At 33.1% G+C, this 23,368-nt stretch overlaps 1 protein-coding gene across 7 annotated transcripts in view; it reads right to left on the bottom strand.

Annotated features, from left to right (window-relative positions):
- LOC143196712 (uncharacterized) overlaps window positions 1–23,368 on the bottom strand; it is a 168,526-nt gene that overhangs the window by 50,838 nt on the left and 94,320 nt on the right. The window contains exons 1-2 of one of the 7 annotated variants that reach the window (XM_076404634.1): window positions 6,790–6,956; window positions 27–437 (exon numbers count right to left, since the gene is read on the bottom strand). The exons of the other annotated variants lie outside the window; for them this stretch is intronic. Of the exons in view, the coding sequence (XP_076260749.1) occupies window positions 27–133 (107 nt within the window). The 5' untranslated portion in view covers window positions 134–437; window positions 6,790–6,956. Of the gene's footprint in view, window positions 1–26; window positions 438–6,789; window positions 6,957–23,368 lie in introns of those variants that run through there. 7 annotated transcript variants of the gene reach the window in all.

Here is a 23,368-nt window from a genome sequence, read left to right as displayed (position 1 = left end):
TGAAATTCTGGGTGCTATAAACTTACCGTGATTTCCTCAAAAACTTATTCCTGACGCTCTGCAAGCGCCCGCTGTCCCCACCCTTGCCATCGAGTCCCCCCTGCACGAAGCACACCATCGCGGGATCGGTCATGCACCCCACACTGTGCTGCTTGCGAATTGGTCGAACGCGTACCACGTCATCGTCGTCCTGGTGGTCGGGAGTCCCGATCGCTTCAACGGCGAGAGTGGGGATAAGGAGGGGTAGGTTGTCCGGCCGGTCGCCTATGGGGGCGGGGGCGGGGTTCGTCTCGCCCTCCGTCGTTTCGGTAACGGCGATCAGCGTAATCGTGTAAGTTCGGCTTCTTATATTTGGAGATTGAGGTTATGTTAGGCATTTGCTTTGTTTATTGGATGGCAGAGCTTTAGGCGCATATAATATGGACATGTCGAATCAACTCTTAAATAGAATTTGTAATTAATATAATATAATAATAAATAATATATATATATATATATATATATATATATATATATATATATATATATATATTCTGTTGGTTTCTAAGAATTCGATGTGGTATGTTTACATTATGAGGCCTCGTTTACTTTAGAATAGAATTCAATTGGCAGTTATTAGTTGACAGTTAAAAGTTGTTATTTTTAAACTCTACATGTTTCATAACTGGTATTCTATTCATAAGATTGTTCTCCTTTGATTTCATTCAATTAACTGGAATTAATTTACTTGTCAAGAAAATAAACAGACTATCAAGCAAAGAAGATCGGTTAACCGTAGTTACTCAAACAATTTCTTGGCATGATTAAGTGCAGTCAAAACTATCGTAATTAGAGCTGTAAAGTCATGAAAGATGGATTGAAACTACTCAAAGTTCCCTAGCCAGAAACTATTGGAATTGGAAAAGCTTCATGCTTTGAGAAATATCCCTAGTTCAGGATGTAAGGCCATCAAAGGCGCATTGAAGTAGCTGCTGGAACATAGTCTACTGGAATTTGAACAGAAGCTAGCAATACATAGTGTAGGGCCACTTAAGTCGGATTTTAGTAGCTCAGTCGATCAGTCGGGTATAATAGAAATTTGGAGACACCAACACTTGGATACCATTCTATACCTATAGGCTATACCATGCAATTCAGAACATCATCAAAGGCAAAGGCAAAAACTGGTAAACCAAGATACAGGCGATAATACCAATTATTTTACAACAGGTGTTATATAGCGCGCCTCAGATAAGGATCAATTCATCCATTTAAAGTGGTTTATAGAGAAACATTTATCAAAAAGTTATTGTATATTCTGAAGCATAGTATACGCCATATAACGTATGGTCAAATTGGTCAACTTGACAAAGAATCTTGAAAAACACAGGAGTAAACATACCACATTACATTTGTTTTGTACATATTAATAATTGGGTAAATAATTTAATTTCATTCAAATAAGAAAATTCCTATAGATTATTCATATATTGTTGGAAAGATGCATTAAATATAGATCTATGTTAAGTGTCATCCAAAACTCAAAGTATCACTTTATTAGGTTTATATTAAAATTATTTTAAAGGATTTACAACTTCATGTTAAACTAACACCAACATACTTCAGTTTTCAGTAGGTGTCATTTAGTGGAAGTGTGAACCAATATATATTCAGTGTGTTGAAAATATCTGAATTTGTACCGAGCAAATCCGCGGAAGTTTTACTTCTTTAGTTCAATTGGAACAAAAGCGCATTGGTCATTGAATGCTGTGTGAAGCCTATGGCAACTATGCTCCATCGGTTTCAACATGTGGATATTACATTACTCCATAATATCTCCGGATTTGGCGCCCATAGAAACCGTAGAAAAAAATAAACTATATTATCTCCCTTTTCTAATGGCGGTACATTCTTTCCGTGTCGATTAAGTCAAAAGAACAAAAAATCTTTAAATTTTTGTGTTATTCTTGGTGGTTTAATATACACCGGTTTAAAAATATGGAAGAAGGGTAAGTGCAGAATGTAAGGTTCAATTTTTAAAAGTCTTGAATTTAATTTTTAAGTTTAATTTAATTTTAATTGATTTTAATTTTTAATTATTTTTTTTAAATGTAATTAAAATCAAAACAGCATCAATTTCATTTATAGTGGGAATGTGAGCTGCCAAATTTGTTTATAAATTTGTCAATAAAGTAGTGATAACAAGAACAGAGAAGAAAATTATTATTGTTGTGTTAGAAGTAGTCAAGTTATTAAAGAGGTTTGTCCATCAAGAATAGTAGCAAAAATTTGAGTAACTAGTAATAATTAGACATTTATTTTAAACATAAAATATTTTAGTAATGATTTATATTTTGTGTGAAATTCAGAGAATTAGAGAAGAAGAAATTAGACAGCATTTTGCTAAGATGTAAGAACAGTGTACAGTGATACTATGAAATAATTAAATTTGCTAAAAAAAGTAGACCTGGATCAAATAAACAAAATATAAAACTGTCAACGACACCCTAATGATCTAATGACAAGGAATATAAAATGCATTATTATATAAGAGTATAAAGTATAAGGTAAATAAAATATTGTTTTGTAAAAATAATGATGTATTGACTGAGATTTCTTAAAAAGATTGCTTAAAAGTACGATAATCCATTCATTCTAGGCTAGTAAATGTACAATATGTTAATCGAAAGCACGAGTAATCAATTCATTATGGGATTTGTGGATCAAGAATAGTAGCGACCATAGTTGATCGTATTTGGAGATTTTTAGGAGAATTTCACTGCTTTCATATATGGTGGTGGCTTTTTCGTTTGGTTTTAGCAATATTGGCTGGGTTTGACCTGAACGATTTTTTTCATAATATGGTATTTTTATGGTAATGTTTATTTATATGGTTCTTGGAGTTCTTGTTAATTGTTCAAATATGTAAATTAATTTAAATATTTAAATATGGTGAAAAGTAATATCCAGCTGGCGACGGACAATATCTTTTCATCTAATAATTTTAAACTTTTCACCTTTAAGATCCGTCCTTGCAACTTGTTATTCAATTGAAAAAATAAACCGGAGAAATGTTAATACCAAAAAAGAATGCGACAAAAGAACGGGCGGGTAAAACACGAGCGACCTACAGCTTTTCGGATCGGACAAGGTCGTCTTAAAGTGTCGTTAGAATAAATCTAGATGACTTTCTAGTGTGGTCGACCATAGATCCGCCAACAACCGATATCAAACTGGAAATGAAACCGAAACGAACGATATCATCGAAACCGATAATATGCGGTTATTAAAGATATGAAAATATGAGGTTATTAATAAGAAAGTGTGTCATAGCGAATTATGTAAGTTAGTGCGGCTTCGGGTCGGCTTAGCTCGAAGGAGAACGGAATTAAGGTTATAGTACTTTTATTTTACGAACGAACGTTCGTTCGAAAATCAATATAGCATTATCAGAAATTCAACAAATTTGCAGAAATGATGGTGTTAAATAGCAGTAGCCCTCTAGATTCAAATAAAACAACCACGATAAAACAATTACAACACAATTGTTTGTATTCTGAGCCGTAGGTGTTGCGATTAAAGGCAATCCGCGACCTTTGCACAAGTTTCAATTTGCAATTACAACGAATTGAGTTTGTTTCGACAAATTTTTCACGTTGAATAGATCGCACGTGTGTCATAGCGTGTTTCATCATTGCACCTTTACTTTAGTTAAGTAAGATGCCTTTCGACAATCACGTATCGTTTAATCGAATAGAAATTATATCAATACCAAGAAGCGAATCAAACCGAAAAATCATAGCAGTGGATTATATGCAATTAATTGACTACATATGTATATAGAGTTTTAAGAAGCTTGTGGCAAAAACACAATTTAAAATAATCGAGGACACGATGACGCCAAAAATGTATTGGGTTATTACTGAAATCATTCAAAGAATCCCATCTTTCCGGATGTGGTTCAGGCTCTTGATAAAGTTTGAACTAAATATGCCACAAACAGATTCAGTTCTGAAAAAAAATGTATAAAAAAATGTGTAAATGAGTACAAATTGAAAACCGCCGTTATTCTTCAAATTTTAAAGCATTATTAAATTTAAAGCATATATATATTCAGAGAAATACTATTCACCACTATACAGAACTTTGGTCCGACTTTTGTGGGAGAACTAACATGCGGATTATGCGTTGATAAAATTTGTCTTGTTTCGAGGATTCAAGAATCGGCCGGATTTTCGATAATTTTAAGGACCAGTATTTTTTTCTACCGTTGGAGCAATTGCTGACCTGAAAAAATGCTGATCAACGTCAAATCTTTAATTCATGTTTTAGCGAATGTCCTTCTTTTTAAACAATTTCTAAAGCTTGTAATCGATAAAAAATAGCTTCTTGAGTAACCTCTAATCACTGGGTGAGTGCTTGCTCGGTTTGGCAATATTCTTCGACCTGCAGTACCTCCAATTCCGTCTCTTCAAACTTCCTTATTGTTTCTGAAATCTTTTTATATTTGCATCGCGGAAATCACTTAACTATGGAAACGCAGGACATCGAACGTTCGGAATTAAATTCCGCCATAGTTGACGCTATGGTCTCGAATAGTGTCAGTTTCCATTTCTAAGATCGTTTTCGATAACCTTGATATTTGTCATTTTCGGAACAGTTCCATGCATTTGAAGCTGTATTCCACCAAAAAGGTCGATTTCACATACAAGTACGTGAGGAATTCGTTCACCTTCCATTCGATTTACATGTCCAAACCTTTGTAATCTGCATCTCTGAATTTGTTCCTCAACTGTGCTGTTTGTCATGAAGAATTTGCTTCAACCAGCATTTCAAGTATCTCAAGAACTTAGCACCATGTTAGAAAACAAAAACCTACTAACGTTTGGCCGATTCGGCTGATCGCTTCGACGCTTTTTCCTGCTGTATTACTGGCATAACGTATTTATTCATTTAGATATACATACCGCTAGATCTAATTTACACATGTAATGATGAGGAATTGTGAACACAGATTTTGGCCTTGATACATTGTAAATGTAGTAAAAATGCGGGTGTATTTCAATTTGTACCCGAATATATTAAGAGAAGGGTTTTAGAACCTATGTTGTATCTGATATACAACTGCTATCTGGGAATCAGAACAATTAAGAAATTATTGTTAGTAGACTTAACAGAAAATGCGCCCATCTCAGCGGTACTAAAATTCACGGTTAAGCTGCAAATAAATTAGAAACATGAATTAAATTAAACGAAACAAATCTGTTCATACTGAAATGGGCATGTCGAAAAAAAGAGGCTGAAAACATACATGGTAAACATTAGAGAGTGATCACTTGCATTTAATAAAGTACTGTATCTGCATATATATAAAATTATAATATTTTAATAAATAATTTACATAAGTATGATATTTCATAGTAGTACCATTTAAAGTGTTGTGGTTTTATTTGTGAGTGCGTGATTAAAACAGAATAACTTTTTTTGTTTTAAAATTGAAATAATTGAATATTGAGCTATTATTAAATACTTGTTTTTGATAAAGCTAAATAAAATTAAAGTACAAGTGATGCCACAATGTTATAAATTATTATTATGACATTCTCATTTCAATATCGAAGTAATATACCTCTTGGATAACATCAGGCACAGACTCAAAAGAATTAAACCATCTTGTGTAGTCAGGTGCATTTAACAGAAAAGTAGTAGTGTTAAAACATACAAATTATTGCAGCAGGGACTAAGATAGGGCCGATAAGTCTTCCCAGATATATACGTCGATTTAAGTTGTAAGGTGTAAAGACAAATTGTAGGTTACTGGACAACAACTATTAACAGTCTAATAAATAAACTAAAGAAAAACAAAAAAAGCTTTTTTTCAAAGACAAAGCTTCGCTAAGTTAATATAAAAAGAAACAAAACCTACTAACAAAGGTCACGGTCGCAATGTTTTCGGATTTACGTGGCATAATTCACATTGTTTACCTTGGAATGGTATAAAAGGTTTATCAGAGAGTTTCAACTATGCTACAGTAGGAATAGTTTTGCTTTGGCCTCCTTCCAAACCTCTTCTCTTAAGTTGATCATTAACTGGCTCAGTTGAAAGTTGATTAAGTGAAAAAAAAATCTATTTTGCACCTAGAATGGTCCTTCTTATTAAGTCCATGTCTAACGGCTGTTAAACGACTCTTGTACGTTTAAATATTAAATATAATGGTCACAGTAATGTTTGACGTAGTATATAGTAGATTTTGATACTATGAAGACCATACTAGGGTCACAATTGGAATCATTCAAAGTCCCCCATGACCTAGGATTCAATTATGATAAATTACTGTCTGAACATATATTTAAATAGTGCTCGTAGTAACCTTTGATAAAAACAGCTACCGCTAATGAAAAAAACCAAAAAAAAGAGAGGGTTAAATGCACATTTCTAAATAATATATTTAATATTATTTAGAAATCACAGTAAGCTATGTTGCTATAAAATAAATTGTTCCCCATTTAATGTGCCATACAGTTGGGGTCGTTTCAAACCGTCAGTGACTCAGTTGCAATTAATTGCTGACTAACAGCGCATTTAAATATATGTATAACCATAGTAACCCTTGATACCACTGCAAATCACCAACGAAATAATAACGGCACTTCCTATTTAATATAAAATCATAGTATTTGCAGCAGGCTGTACGGCACAGCTTCCCAGGATCTCAGCGTGCACGTGCTTTCAAGACACCGTCTCACCCCTTTTGCGGATAATATATTTCGGGCTATCTTTGTCCCGGCGCAGCTTCCGGTATTACCTACTTAGCGGATGCCAATCCAATAAACAAAAAAAAGCCGGCTCGTTGCCAAGCCTACCACGACTAGCGCGAGAGCGGTGAAAAGAATTGCGAGAAAACAAGGAGAAAAAAGTCGCGACAGAGTGCAACGTTGTCGACGTACTACACACCGCGACGAACGTTCAACTGCCAACCTGACTTTTCTGTTGTTACGAGGATTGTCCACGCGCCTCCACAACGTTGCCATATCGGTTGCAGGACATCACGTCGGTCCTTAGAACTGATTTTGTAATAGTCCTGTTAAGAATGTTCTTAATTATTATTATAGTTAGTGATTATTATATGATGATAATAATAGGGATTGATCCGAATAGTCCCACGTTAAATTATGAAAGATAAATTCACCGATTTTTATTAAATAGTTCTCAAATTAGTCGGTTTTCAAAAATATTGAGAAAACATCAGTATTTTACAGTATATTGTAAAGCAACAGCAAATTTCCTTTTATACGAAAAAATCCGTCAATTATGGCAACATCGCAGGAGCCTATGTGTCCCTTCTATCCCCACTCTAAAGACATCCACCGGTTCCATAACGACAAGTTAAACAGCTGATTCCATGTTCAAGGCCTCCAAGGAATTGAAGGCCTATACAGACAAATATTTGAGCATCAAATTTAATCAAATGCAATCCATCGATACAAATATTACTCATAAGGCTGGGAAAAAGTAATTTTTGAAAAAAGGAAAAGGCCAATAAATGGTTTGCTTAGTGAAAAGTTATTGCGCCTTGAAAATTGAGGAAAAATCTAGGAAGAACATGCATGAAAAATGCATCAGTGGCTCATCGTAAAATGTGTTTATGGTGATGGATTCTTAAATGATTGGTTTGGTTGGAACAAAAAACTACACTATGGAACTAAAAAACGTCGACAAAAAATATTTGAACAATTTACATAGACTTATATAAATAATATCAAAAGCACCTTTGTACGAAAACGGATGATTACGAGTTATCATAAGCAGAAATTCAAAGAACAAACTGTTAAAAAGCCCCACATAATCCTTAAATTTGATTAGGTAGATTAAACTTAAGGCTGAGTGTTTGGTGAGATTATAATAACGACCATAAGTGAGAATGAGTATTTTTCGCTGATCTTTATGTATTTTGGTATGCTTAAAACGAAAATCATATGGAAAAATGCCAGGACATTAGGAATTAATTTATTGCATCAATATTGAAGGTTTTCATAAATTCATTAAAAATAAGACTTAAAATAGTTCTGCTTCTTAGCGGCGGTTTTTATACTTCCATTCTTATGGTAATATCATACGCTTCAAAGAAATATACCTAAAATAATATATTTATATATAAATATATACTTAATAATAAACCATGGGTCGTAAGGTGTACGTTGATTTTAAAATTGCGTGCCTATTGCTCAGAAAACAAGCTGCGTTTACCAAATTCCTTTGCATTTTATGTCTATGCGATAACAAAGATCGAGCAATACAATGGACCAAAAATAGTTGGTGGCCAAGTAGGTTAAAGTTCGTAAAAGGAGCATCCTCCAAGAAATACCAGGTAGGTCCTCATAGAGTTCTTTTACTACCGCTGCACATAAAGATGGAGATAGCTTCAAATGTAGTTTTCAGAGATTCCAGGCTTCTCACAAGCAAAGATGAATGAAGATATTTTAGTCATATCAACCATTACACGGATGATGACTCACATTTTATCATCACCATGTCGGATTCTCAAAAATAAGGCCGGATTGCTTTTAAGGTCATAGAGAAATTTTTAGCCAACACAAATATTATTGTTCAAACTAATTCTCTTTTATTTTGATGCAACAACTCGTTTTCTTCAACTATGTTAGTTACCCAAATTGGTAAAAGACTTGTCATCCTATGATAAAAATAAAGTTAGATCCAGCATATCCAAAAAATACGTGATATTATACAAACTGATATTATTATGACAAGCAGGAGACAAAATAAAATAATCACACACATCAGCACCGATGTGATCATTTACTTCTATTGTCTAGTATTTACTTTGAATATAATGAAATAATTATTTCCATAGTTTTGCTAGAAAATGGTACATATAAAGAATTGATTTATAGTTGTCAAATTTTTCGTAATATTAATTGTAGAAACACCTTTTGGCGGTGCCTCGCTTTTCCTTTGATGAAAATGCTTTTCCATTAAATGAATTGTTGAAGAGCAAGGACGGTCAGAAGTCAGAGGGAGCTAAATCTAGCGAATAAGCTGAATACTAAAACGTTGATTTTAACAATAACTGTTTAAGTTGCGAGATGAGTTGCGTTATCTTGATGGAAAATTATTTTTCTTTTGTGAAGCTTGTGTGTCTTGAGTACGCTTCACGAATCTTTGAACCCAGTTGGCCCAAAAGATGTTTTAAAAAATATTTTAAAGTCTCCTTTTTACCAGCGAGGGTTTTTCTGGATTGGATCTACAGTTTAACGTGGGCCCCGAACCACGGCCCTCGACATTAACCCTACCCACTGGCCACTGGCCAACTTGATAAAACGTATATGTCTAATCGTAAATATTCCGAAAGTTAAATTTTAGTTTCTGATAAAGCCTACTTTAATTTATTAAGTGCTTATAATATATATTAATCAGTATATTTTCCATAATTTTCTAGAATTTTTTTCCACGTTTCTGATAACATGGCGGTACCATATCGAAAATGATGTTGGTTTGGCAACGTTTCCATCATGGATATATTTTCGCACTTTTTCAGCGTTTCGGAACCATATGCCAGCGAAGTCAAACTAAATTTTTTTGAACAAGGGATAATTAGAAGACACTATGTCTGGTGAGTACGATGGGACCGGCGGAACTTTCTATTCGAGCTACAATATTGTATCCTTCGCAACCCTTGCAATATGTTGTTGTCACAAGCTGTCTGAAAATGTTTTAAGAGTTTCTACGGCGACTTTTAACCAACAAATCCTTCAATTCTAACGCAATTAATTGTCTTTAAACTCTTTTGGTTCTCGGGGTCGTTCTTTGCCGTTGACATCAAAATCATCACTTTTAAATAATTGAAACATTAATAAATGAATGTTACTAAATGGAAAATAATTTTATTCATCGAAAAACGTTTGAATTTACACATTTTAGTATAACATTCTCATTTATATTTTTATTTTGATTGTCACAAAAAGACAACCAACATGAATGGTATTGCATTTTTTTCACTCATCGTGTTCTATATTGATTTCTCAAAAGCGGGTGGCTGCGATATCTTTTGCGGCGTTGACTATTCTACTGTGTGTTATATTCTACGGGCTTCATTAGTTAAATGCTTAAATATATTTCAGAATCACAAAGTACTGTGTATGATATTGCGAATAATAATGATACATCCAGTAAGTGGCGGAAATGATGCTAAAGCGACTTTAACCTGTAGTACGAAGAGAGGACATTAGACTGTAAACAGAAGTAAACAGGTATAAAACTAGTTCCTAGTATGACCCAAATGTTTCTATGGCTATGTATTTTTGCGTTCTTTTCAACTACAGACAAACCGGTTGGTGTGTAGCTTCTTGGCAGATTCTTCTCAAGAACTAATAAATTATTCATCAGATTTGTGTTAATAATTGACTGTTAGGCATACATAGACATACTTGTTATTTTGCTAGGTGAAAATCAGTCATGGCATTGTAAGACATACGTTTTCAGTGTTATTATACACACACTCCTTACGTCACACACTAAACTATTTATTTTATTCTTTAGGTCACTTTTTGTGATTTTAATCGTTGTAGGTTTTGGAGTTGATCTTTGTGTCAGATTCTTCAATAAGTCAACAGTAAATCTAAAAGTTTGTCGTCATTTTAATATTTCATCTTTATAATAATATAATGACATGACAAGAACATTTTTCTTTGCAAGAAAAGGTTTAAAGGATGGGGAAATTCACACTGATTTAGTATATGTTCGTATAAAGCAAGAAAATGGTTCATTTAAAATTAGAAGTCAAGTGTTGAAGACATCGGCATAAAGGATGATCTAGAATTACATTAACACAAAAGAAATTTTCGCAAAAACACAGAATTTGTTTTTGAAAAATCGTGATTTAAAGTACAATAAGAGATTACTTAGTATAGAGAGTTCTAGTCATAGTGAGCAATATTTTAAGAAATAAATTCTGGATAGGAAAGATGTGTCGACAGTTAATGTTAACAATGCAACAATAGCATGCAACTTTGTCAGTAACATATGAAGGGTTTTCGAAATAATAAAAAGATTTTTTGTATGTTGGTTCCCCACTGTGGATGTTACTTCAGTCTTTCATAACGATTCTGAATTTAATTAAGAGTAATAAGAGTATTAATATTGATTTTTTAGAGGTGGAAAAGGAATTTTATCTTTGGATTACCTTTAAATTGGCAAAACAATAATTTAGATTGTCACATAACATTTAGAATGATTGTTTTGGAAAATTATTCTATAGTATTCAAATGCATTTATTATCTCTTAAAAATATTGTATGACCGTGAGGAAGTATCAAATAATGTATTTTGCGTAATTATGAATTTTGGTGTGGAAGTGTTTAGTGGCCCTACACAATAAACGATAAAGACATTTTCGAATTTCGCACAGCATAGTATAACGTTTGCAATCCTGACTTATTGAAATAATATCAACCTTTAAAGTCAATAAAAATATATCTATAATTCTTTGGAATATACCAAGAAATCATTGAAATATCATTTCCATGGTAGGTTAAAATGGAAATTTAACGTTAGACAAAAACAAAGAGTCAAAAATCAGGTTCAGAATCAAAGAACTGTGCTGGTTAGACAGAAGATACTCTTAACTTACTTATTTGTTTCTCCTAAAGTCTATTTGGACGTATGAGAAGCAAATATGGGGTTGTGTTAAGACATCACCGCCTACCAATTCAATGCTGTTAAAACAAGATTCTTCAACTTATTACCAATGCTTATCGCTATGTACTAACGAAGAACTGTACGATGACCTCATAATCAAATAAATCTACAAAAATTTTAAAAGATTTCGCGTTAAAATATAAAAAAAACGTACGGTAAATTAGAAGCTTGAAGCGAATCAAATCGCACGAATTTATATAATGTACAGGTTTTACTCTCAATTTTAGCTTAAGTATTCTAATTTAATTTTAATTTGGGAAATACCTATTGATGCATTTATTCCACAATTGTCTTGATTCATATTTTTGCACGTATACAGTGCTTAAAAGTTATTAATATTTGGTATTTATTAGTATTAAAATGTTTTAGAGTTTCCTTTTCACCAACTAGGGTTTATCTGGACTGTTATTAGTATTTAACGTAGGATCCGAACTATGGTTCTCCGCATTAAGCCTACCGACTGGCGAGTGACCAACTTGGGAATCATCCTAGAAGACATCCAATCTTACCCAGCCTGGTTGCTGGCTGTCTGGGATCATTTTCCTTGTCGGATTCTACACTCTTGTCTAAGGACAATCATAAACGCAAATTTACAACCATGGCTCAGCAGAATTCGACGCCAATCAAGCCGGCTTATTAGTTATTATCCATGTATTAAAATAATTAGCTATAACTATTAAGAATTGTGCATTCATTCTTTAGTTATCAATTCTTACCTTATCATATGATCAAGTAGATTGTAACGTATATAATTTAAATGTTGATATATTAAAAAATATAATATTTAGATTATCTATAAACATATTTTAATGGAAATATATGTGCAATGATATTTTGAAGAATCTCAGTGAAATCAGGAAATAAAGCGTTTTATTTATTGGCCTATAAATTATTTTTTTTAAGGATTCTTTTAAATTAAGTTATATTCCGAAAAATTGTTAAAATGTATTTTATTCAAAGTATTAACCATCAATAACCATTACATTTATGCTTTTTTCAGACAATTTACGGATTCCATATCAAATTAATGTATCTTTTGATGTTATCCACGAATCAAATCAATTCTTCTAATTTTAATAAAAAATGAAGCGCTGCTTAGACCTGGCCATATACCGGAATAAGTAGTAATCAAAAGGAGCAAGGTCTGGAGAATACGAAAGGTGGGGTAGTATTTTCCATTTCGATGTTTCCAAGTATGTTTTGAGTGTTTTCATGCTGAAGAATAACATTGTTGTCTCTTTACTCGTATTCGCTTTTGGCACAGCGATTGACTCAAACGCATTAGCTGATTTCGATAGCGATCTCCATTGATAGTTTCACCGAGTAATATCTTCAAATCCTCGTCTTCAATTTTTTTTGGTTGTTGAGAACGGTCTTTGTCTTTGGTGTAAAAATAATCACTTTTAAATCGTCGGAACCAATATTCACATGTTGCAATCGATGGCGCATAGTTGCCATAAGCTTCACATAACATTCGATGAGCGTTAGCCGCTGTTTTTTTTAAATTGAAGAACCAACGTGAAACTTCCCGCAAATGCGATTTACGGGGTACACATTTAGAAATATTAAATGCACTGATAAAATGTTTTGTTCACTTTTCTACGAAATGATACATATTGAAAAGCAAAGCGTGTTAGTGACGCTTCAACATGAAGTTGGTTACACTTGTACCCGATGAGATTTAATATATACTAACATATATTATACGTAAAGCAAACAAAATATTTTTCGTACATACGTTTTGCGTATATTTGTTTTATAAACTTTATTATATTCGGTACTAAAATCATTAACAAACATTTTTCACAGAATTGTATAATATTCCAGTCATTAAAGGAACATTTACTGTTGTTTCTGAATCATAACATAAATAATATAACAAATATCAATATCATAACGACATTAAATTTAAATATTAAAAAATGTCTTTTAATTACGACCTGAAACGTCGATTTTGTTCAATTATTACCACTGGCGGGCGCCATCTATTGGCTATTTAATATCACTAAAATTAAGTCCCCAAAAAGCAACGAAAAAATCTCAATAAGATGTAATGGTGGATAATCCCCGATATTTCCAAGAAACCTTTATATTACGTTACGACAACGTCGCATTTTGTAGGTCATACACCTTGCGTTCGTGGCTACCAGCCAAAGATATGTTTCGTCTACCTCTTTTCTTTCCCACCATCCCCTGCGATTCTCCGACACTTTTTTGGTGATATTTTTCGACATGAAGACTCCCGAGAAATCCTCCTCGTCGATGGCTTTGGATTGAGTTACGTCTCGACTCTCGTTTGTTTTTAACGAGAGCGATTTCGAGCGAGCGACAACAATCATAATTGTATTGCTCCCACCTCAAGGACGATCGACGAGCGGGTTTCACTTAATTAATTGCGGAATAGAAAAAGTAAACATACCACGGATACAATGATTTAGAATTTTGCGTGTTTTGAAAAAATGGTGAAGGAATTCAATTTTTATATATTTTTAATATTAAAAAATGTACATATTTTAGACTTGTTTTGTATTTTTCTTATTTTTTTCTCTAGATTTACCTGCCATGAATTATTAATATTTTCAAAGGTCAATACGTCAAAACTCGCGTGTGTTAAAAATATATGGCAAAGGCAATCAGATCCTGGAAATTTTTTGAAAAATATTTAATTATTATTTTATTATTAATTATCGTAATATTTTTTCACATCATAAGATTCGATAGATCGAGTATGAGCCTTTGCCATTTTATGTTAATTTTATTTTTATATATTGTAAGCCTTTTTTCGATGAATCGCGTGTTTTACGATTAAATGGCGAAGGCGATTTGGTCATGGAATGCATTTGTACAACTTATATGTTAGGTGATTGTAAGTATTTTTATCAGATTATCTGTTGGTGAAATTGTTAAGTATTAATCTGAGCAACCGTTATACAACTTAACCTAATTGTTAAATTTAATGATTTTGTCATTTCTTCGTTATTCGGCTAGTGTATATTGATGTTGATCATGAAAGACTATTTGCATTTTCGACATTAACTTCTTTTGTTGAAAAGGCATTTGAAGAAGTACTGCCCTGCAATATTCCTGGACGTCTCACACATTTTTGGACCAGGTATGGAATTTGGGATTATTCTACAAAAAATCTGCTTTACGCTGCTGATATCTCAACAACAAAAGAAACAGTACTTGGAACATTTACCGGCGACAGAGCAATGATGTAACTCTGTCTAAGGCTGTAAATAAAGTACAAGTAGGGGTCAATAACATTTACAAATGAACTAGAAACTGGAAAATACACCTTAATAGCTCCAAATCTGTCCATGTTAATTTTGCGTTGTGGCGAAAATCTAATTATATCACTTGACGGATGCCTGATTCCTCAAGCAGAATTAGCTAAATACCTCGGAGTATATGTCGATGGTAGGTAAAATTGGAAACATCATGTTAGACGAAAAGCAGATCAGATTAGACTCAAAGTCAAGCAACTATATCGGTTAGTCGGAAGATACTCTCAGCATGACTTAAAATCAAAGAGATTGGTTTATCAATCATTCATAAAGCCAATTTGAACCTGCCTGGTGCAAATATGGGGTTTTACTAAAACATCAAACCAACTAGTAATCCAACGCACCCAAAACAAAGTTCTACGATTAACTACCAATGCTTATCGCTACGTACCATGAATTTGATATTAAATGGACGTACTAAGTGATCCAAGATTTCGCCTTAAAGCATTTCATAAGATTGATAAATTACAGCAACGAAGAAACGATACAGATACTGTACAACACGCAGGAAATCACAAAAAAAGACAGAAGCGCACCAAACAACACGAATCTCTTTAGTGTATAAGTGTATTCTTAATTTTAGCTTAAGTAGTTTAGTTATATTTAAATTTGATAAATACATACTGATGTCCTAATCTTGTACTCGTGGCTTGTTAATGCAAGTACAATGTTGCTTGATCTGAAGAAATGTGCTGCCAAAGCTGATCGCTTTTAGAAGGTTTAGAGGATGATATTTCATCCGGTTTTGGCTTCAATGATTTAAAGGTGGAGATTTCGATGTCGTTGACAAAAGACTGTCTAGATAACCAAAAACTTAAAGAAATTTTTCTTTGTTTACTTTTATTTTCAGGACTTACTGAGCGATTATCCAACTGTCTATGAACTTACAGACAGTTTAGCAGTTGATGAATGAACTATTTCCAAACTCTTACATCGGATTGGAATGATACAAAAAGAGGAAAAATGGTATACGAAATGGTGTTTCGGTGCTTGGTGATGAACAGTTCATAAGTTTTGCTGTGCATATGGTGGGATCAGCAATTTGTAATATATTCGAGTTTTTAGTAAAACCGAAAGGTATGACATCAACTGACATCAATTGAATAAATCGAACGACGTATTAGTGCAAAAAATACCAGCAATAACGAGTAGCACACGCAAAGTCATCTTCTTGCATAACAACATTTAGTCGCACTTTACAAGAGTTGTGAGTATACAGTACTGCAGCTCGAATGGGAAGATCCGCCATATCAGACGAATCATATTATTCACCCTACACAGAGCCTTCTGATTAGCACTAGTTCGGTTCGATGCAGCATGGCTTAACTGACACACGGTTTCGAAAAGCTGAAGAAGTGTGAAAATTAATCAGTGATTAGACCTGCTGCCAAACCAACATCATTCTATCGATACGGTATCGCAGTATTGTCAAAAAGATGAGAAAAAGTCCTAGCAAATGGTGGAAAATATTTTTATCAATATATATTGTAACAGTTTTCTTAACAAAGGCCTTTTAAACTGACAAAATTATATGAAATCATGAAGCACCTAATATTTTAGTTCTTAGTAATTAGTCTGTTAAAAAGTTTTAATTAATTTTTTAAAAATTTGTAATCTGTTTTTCTGATTGATCAATACAAGATTTTGTAATACTAACGGGGATTGAAGCGTTTTGTAAACTAATTATGAAAGGTGTTAGTTGTATGAAAATATATATTACAAGCAATTAATTAATAATTTATAAAGTCAAACGAACGAGAACTTTTAAGAGGAGTATCTTGGCTTGTTTTCTATTGCCAAGTGATCAAATAATAAAAAACCTACATGATTTATCGAGAGATATAGATAAAATAAAGTTTTTTTAATATTATGAATATATTATTAAATATCGTCTATATATCAGTTTCTCTAATTATACTTTGTATAATAATACTATGTATAATAATTTTGAAATTTAGAATATAAAAATTATAACAAATTCCTTTTATCATTTATTCATTTTATATTTTATTTATTTTCACAGTAATGTACAATATATCGTAACATTTTCAATAACATGAATAAAATGAGATTTTATTGTTTATTTTAAACTTAAGTATCTTAAAAAATATATTTATTCGTATTTAGAGGATTGTTTGTGATGTAAGCTAGATGATGCATTTATTTGAGTAATATATTTTAGATACAAGAAATAAGGAAAGAGTTTGTCAGCGATAAACTTTACGCTGATAAGATGTCTAATCTGTGAATGATATGATGACATGTAGATTAAATTAGGATAATATTATAAAAAAATAATATATTTTATAATATTAATATTGATAATTGATATTGATGAATTGTTATAATCATGAGTATGTGCAACATCCGTTCAAATTAATTTCATATTGTCATTTTGTATTATTCTAACAGGTCAATTGAAAAGTCCCCGGCCTACCATAGTAAAACACTTTTTTTAGGCAAAATTAATTCTTTTTATTCAACATAATTCGCTTCAAGGGTGATACACTGATTATAGCGACCCTCCAACTTTTCGATACCACTTTTGTAGTACGATTTGTCCTTTGCTTCAAAATAGACATCAGTTTGGTAGATTACATCTTGATTTCGAAATTTTCGATCTATTCGAATTTCGACGAAAATTCCTTTCCAGTGAGCATTATTTTGAGATCTGAGAACAGGAAATATTCGCTGGGATCAGATCTGGGGAACACGGTGGATGAAGAAGCAATTCGAAGCCCAATTCATGGATTTCTGCCATAGTTTTCACTGACTTATGACACGGCGCATTGACTTGGTGAAGCAGCACTTTATTTTTCTTCAAATGCGGCCGTTTTTCGGCGGTTTCTTCCTTCAAACGTTCTAAAAACACTTTGTAATAATCGCTGTTGATGGTTCTTCCTTTCTCAAGGTAGTCAATGAAAATTATTCCATGCACATCCCAAAATACAGACGCCATAACCTTGCCAGCCGACTGTTGCGTCCAAAGCATGGGAAACTTTGGAGCGGGTTCATCGTGTGCATTCCACTCGGATGACTCTCGATTGGACTTCGGAGTGAAATGATGGAGCTATGTTTCGTCGATTGTCACATATCGACGCAGCAAAAAACTCGGTTTTGTTGTGCTTGATCATCTTCAAACACTGCTCCGAATCATCAACTCGTCGTTGTTTTTGATCAAAAGTGAGCTAGCGTTGCTTCACTCAAAAAGCTATAATTTACAAACTAATGATTCGACAGTTGTCAAATTTATACACGCATCTTTTGAGGGTTCTAAAAACATATGGATTTAATTCTAGGAGCACCATCTATGTGTCAGGCCGGGGACTCTTCAATTGACCAGTTATGTATTATTTGTGTCAAATAACTTGATGGTAGGTAATACTATGGAGGATCTGATTATGGATCTGACCAAGATCCCCTCCTTATGTCCCCCAACAGTGTAACTAGACGACTGTAACTAGAGTGTAATCTGTCAAGTCTAAGTGTAAAATTTCGCATACAATCAATCGCGACTTGAGCTACTAGTGGAATCCAAAACGTCAGAAGAATAGAAGTTTCAAATAGAACCTACAAATGAACTCCAGGCTTTACTAATTTACTAAGTCAAAAGATACAGATATTTACACAATAAAAAAGCAAATATCTGTAATAATTGTTGAGAGTGCCACTGAAGTATATCCACCAGCTAGACATATTACACAGCTCTATATATTCTACGAATGTCTACAGATTTTAGAAGATCGAAAACAATCAAAACTAATCGATCTTGAGAAATCCCGAAAATTGAGCATTAAATATTAGAAAAAAACCAAAGCTAGAAAAAGAAGCCTACTGGAATGGTGTGGCCGACGGTTCGGGAGTTGCTGCATCGAAACTTAAATATCGAACCTTGTACCAAAGACTTAGGTGATTAAGCGGTAAACTTATCAACGGCAACATTGCGTTTCGAACGATGAATAAAGTTTTTCATACAATTCTATAATCAAGATAGATCCATCACAGAATTTAGCAACTTTACCAGAAATTGACATCCCGCAAACTTAATTTCAGAAGCAGAAGCTTCAAGTAACGTAAGACCGTTAATATCGATCAAGTGACAACAGAAATGATTAAGGCAAAAGTAGGGAAACATTCTTTTAACGGCATCACATGCTGCTCATACAAATTTGATCGGAGTTAAATAGGAAAACATTCTGGCGACATTAAAGAAAGCGATAATTCTTCTTACATGGATAAAAAGTGATAGTCAATGATGTATAAACTACTAAGAACTTTAAAGAGCTTGTGAGGAGACATGCCGGGAAGACTAAACCTGATTTAGGTCCAATCGCAGTTTTGTAGATAAGCACGTATTAGGTGTGGGAAGTATTTGGTTGTTTTAATAGATTTTTGATGATTTCTGCTTTCGACTGTATACATTGACTTTCACTTTGGGCATCTTATGATAGTTCCACTAGCTATGCGCGAGTGCGAAATTATTTGTCAAATTCATTTGATATACGAGCTGGTGTTCGCTAAGGAGATTTTGTCTCACCGTTTTTGCTTTTCAACATAATAAAGAGTGGATGCAATTTTACGAAAAGTTTTTAAAACATGACGTTCAATGTGATATTTGTTGATGATGATATTATATGATACGAATGATGAGGCTTCTAGCAATCTTCATGATATAGTTCACCTCTCAAAGCCATATTGTTTGGTAATTAATGAAGGAAAAACCACATTGTTGTCAACTGACGGATCATTGTTAATTGTAAATCAGCAAGTATGTACAAGAGTTCAAATTTGGGATCAGTAACACTGTAGAAAAAAGTGGCATTTACACCTGAAGTATTAAGCCCAATCGGCCAAGCTGCAAGAAGAAGTATTACAATGAAGTCTAAAATCAGCCTCTTTCGATCGATTATCTTGTCAATTATTCTTTAAGACTCTAAGACTTGGACGCTGTTACAGCCTGACATCTGTAAGCTTGAGGCTAAGGGTATTAGAAATGAAAGACATTCGTTTAAAATGCAATAATCAGAGCTCAGGGGAGGAATACATTCAGAGACGCAGATTACAATGGTTTGAATTTCGAATGTCTATCGAATGAAAAGTGACTAAATTCCTCACAAACGTCTGTATTGAAAGTAACCTTGTGGGTAGAAGAGGCTGCGAATAGCTCCGAAAAAGACCCAAAAGAGCCAAAGCAATCTGAAAAATAAAAAACCGACGTTGTCCAAGGCAGTGGTCGATTGCCAATTGTGGCGAGATTTATTCAAGGTCACGAATCTATAATCAGTTTTACTACCTGTTTTTTCTCCGGGTCCTCGTGCCCAATAACGGCTGCCTGTTTGGCAGGTTTGATATTCTCAAATTTAATGCAGTAGTAGTAGTGACCAACAGGTGTCAAATGTGAGGCGGTTTCTGCTTAGTATATTGGTAAGCCTAGAGGCAGTCTCACATAACCCGGTCCAACTTGTCAGTCCAGGGCAAGTCTCCGCGACCAGGTATGCGTCATGCATTCCACCGCCTGGTTTTAGGTGAGAACAAAAAGAGACTGTTTTCACATCTCAAAAAATCTTATAGGAAAATGATGAAACATATTACTACAATTTTTCTGATTCTCAATTTATAAATTAGAAAATCGAACCCGAACTCGAAACCGTTATTACTTTGATTATGTTAATTAACCATGGTAACGCCTCTAAAATATGAAAAAAAGTTTGTTAGGTAACACCAACGTGGAAACATCACAACTACTAGGCAACACACAGGAATTTGATAAATTGAGGTAAACCAAAACATACATATTTAATTTTATTATAAATATTCGTCATGCTTGTGAATTGATCCAAGTGTAAATGAAAAATGAATTAGAAACGTATCTAATGAAAGGTGTTTTTCGTTTACTATGTAAGAATGTATCGCATTCGAATTTCTCTCTGGGCATTTATGCTTGTATTTAATTATACACCCTGTACAATAAAACATTTAGTGCACATCACAGATGAGGTCGATATAGTGTCAATTGCAGTTTGTAAATGTAAAATATCTTTTAGATTTGGAGGGAATTTTTCTTTCTCATATTACTTTCATAGTATACGCTGTCTGATGCGTTGGAACATGTAGAACAGTACTAAACCATGTTGCCAAATGTCTACAAAATTCTTCAAAACCGTAGTCATAATCAGTGGAGTTTATAAGCCGGTAAACATTGTTGCCAAAAAGGCAAATGCCTTTTTGGACTGGTTATGTGTAAGAGTGTAAAACATAAAACCGGATGATCACGTTAATCACCCCAGCTATTAGGCAACTTAAACTCAATGAGTTGACCATTGATTATTGTTTGGTTTCACAAATCGTTTATAATTAATTCCATAGGTTAAGCAGTTATTGTTAAGTGTCATTATGCATTAAATCTTATTATGCATTATGCTGAAGCGACTAGAATAAATTAAACAATAACATATATATATATATATATATATATATATATATATATATATATATATGTATTGTATATTAAGGAAATAGTGATGTGGAATTAATACAAACATCTACCTACTATCCAGTCTCTAGTGAAAGCATGCAATAAAATTCACCTCTATGTTGTCGACTTACCCATGCTTCAATTTCCGATATGGCTTCATTCCTACTCTATCATTTAAAGAGAGTCATTTATCTATTAAAAACATTGATATTGGAATTACTTTATGTATAAGTTTTCGACATATCATTTATATATGCTAATTAAAATTAATAGGGGATAAGCTACGATTACTGAAAACAGAATATTTATAGAAGTTTGTTAATTAAAATTAAAATCAGATTTACATAGACTGTGCGACTCTTTTCCGAAAATTGGGTATTGCCAAGGATGACGAAAAAGAAAGAGTGCTTGCTGTAAATTTACAATACTGATGTCGCTTGCTTGTTGAGGAGGTATAATTTTAAGTTTGAACTCTATCATGTCATAGGTAACTTGCATCATTTGCTCCAATTGTTGTTCGCCAATAAAAAGGGTTATCTTATTTTGCAATAATAGGCATCATAAAAATCTTAAGGTCTAGTTACTCTCTAGAATAACGACGATGTAATTATCTTCAAGAATTTATTATGTTAACTTTCAAAACTTCGGAATTGTATGTTGGAGTAAATAAATGTATATGATAAATGAGAGAAATCTCTGGGACAAATATGTGGTTTTGATTAATCTTTCTGCTAATAAAATTTTGGACTACATCTCAAGTGCATATACTAAAAATAAAATATTAGTAACTATGAAACTAATAACTCAAAAAAATATGCCTACTAAATGCATGAGTCTATTATATTTAGGTTCCTCCACTATCTTCCTGGATTTGGCTCAGGCTTTCGACAAAGTGTAACACCATGGCTTGTTCTAGCAACTGAATTTGAGACTACTACTATTTATCAGAAAGATATGCTTATTCAGAAATAAAAAGGATCAGACTAGAGGTACAACAAAGTAGTGCACCAAAGCCAGCACACTATCTAGAGTATACCACTAATATTCCAAATCGTGAATATGAAGCAATCCCTACTTTTACTCATGAGTTAGTGTAATAGAAAAGGGGCAGCTAAAAAACTCCAAACATTCGTTGATAAAATTAACACTTGGATTAAAACTAGACATAGGAAGTTAAACGAAAGTAAGATTGTACACGTAAATTATACCAATAAAGGGAAGTAGTATTTATATGTAAACAATAACAAGATATTTTTACTGACAGCTTAGTATCTGGGAATAATTTTAATAGCTAGACACCCCTGGAAAAGTCATGCCAAAAAAAAGAAATGAGGAGAACTTAACATCAAGCCGAAGAAAATATTTTGACTACTTGGAAATACTTTCAAGTTGTCAACATATATAACAAACTGCTCTTATATAAGCAAATCTGGAAACCCGTTTGGACTTATATTATTCAACTCTAGGGTTTTGCAGCACCAGAAAGAGCCAATGCATCGCTGATGCCAAATAGCCAAAGGAGATCGACCGGGATCTTCAAATGGATACTGCTGACCAAAATTTTTGGCATGAGTAAAATAATGTAAATACAAAACAGAGTATTGTTATAGGTTGTGCTATATTTTAACTTTAGTGCGGTTAAGTTACTACAAAACAGGGTGAACTAATGAGTAAAGGGAGAAGAGTTTGAGTATCACATATTAATTTAAGTTGGAACAAAATTGCTCTAATGATTAGTGAATAGTGTTATATATAGAAAGTCATACAATAAGTCTTTGAAACATACAAATAGAAATTATTCTATTAGTTATTTTTACAACTAATCAAATTTATATTCTGCACATGTAAAAAAAATTGAAATTAGTTAAATTAGAATAGTTCTAGAGTACTATGACTAGAGGTAACTTAATAT

The sequence above is a fragment of the Rhynchophorus ferrugineus genome, unplaced genomic scaffold (assembly GCF_030347505.1).
Source record: "Rhynchophorus ferrugineus isolate W39M unplaced genomic scaffold, kcgeb_rfMv2 rfM4, whole genome shotgun sequence".
In the NCBI taxonomy this organism is placed as follows: domain Eukaryota; kingdom Metazoa; phylum Arthropoda; class Insecta; order Coleoptera; family Curculionidae; genus Rhynchophorus; species Rhynchophorus ferrugineus.
Note: the sequence above shows the minus strand (reverse complement) of the source record. Positions and strands in the feature narration are given on the sequence as shown.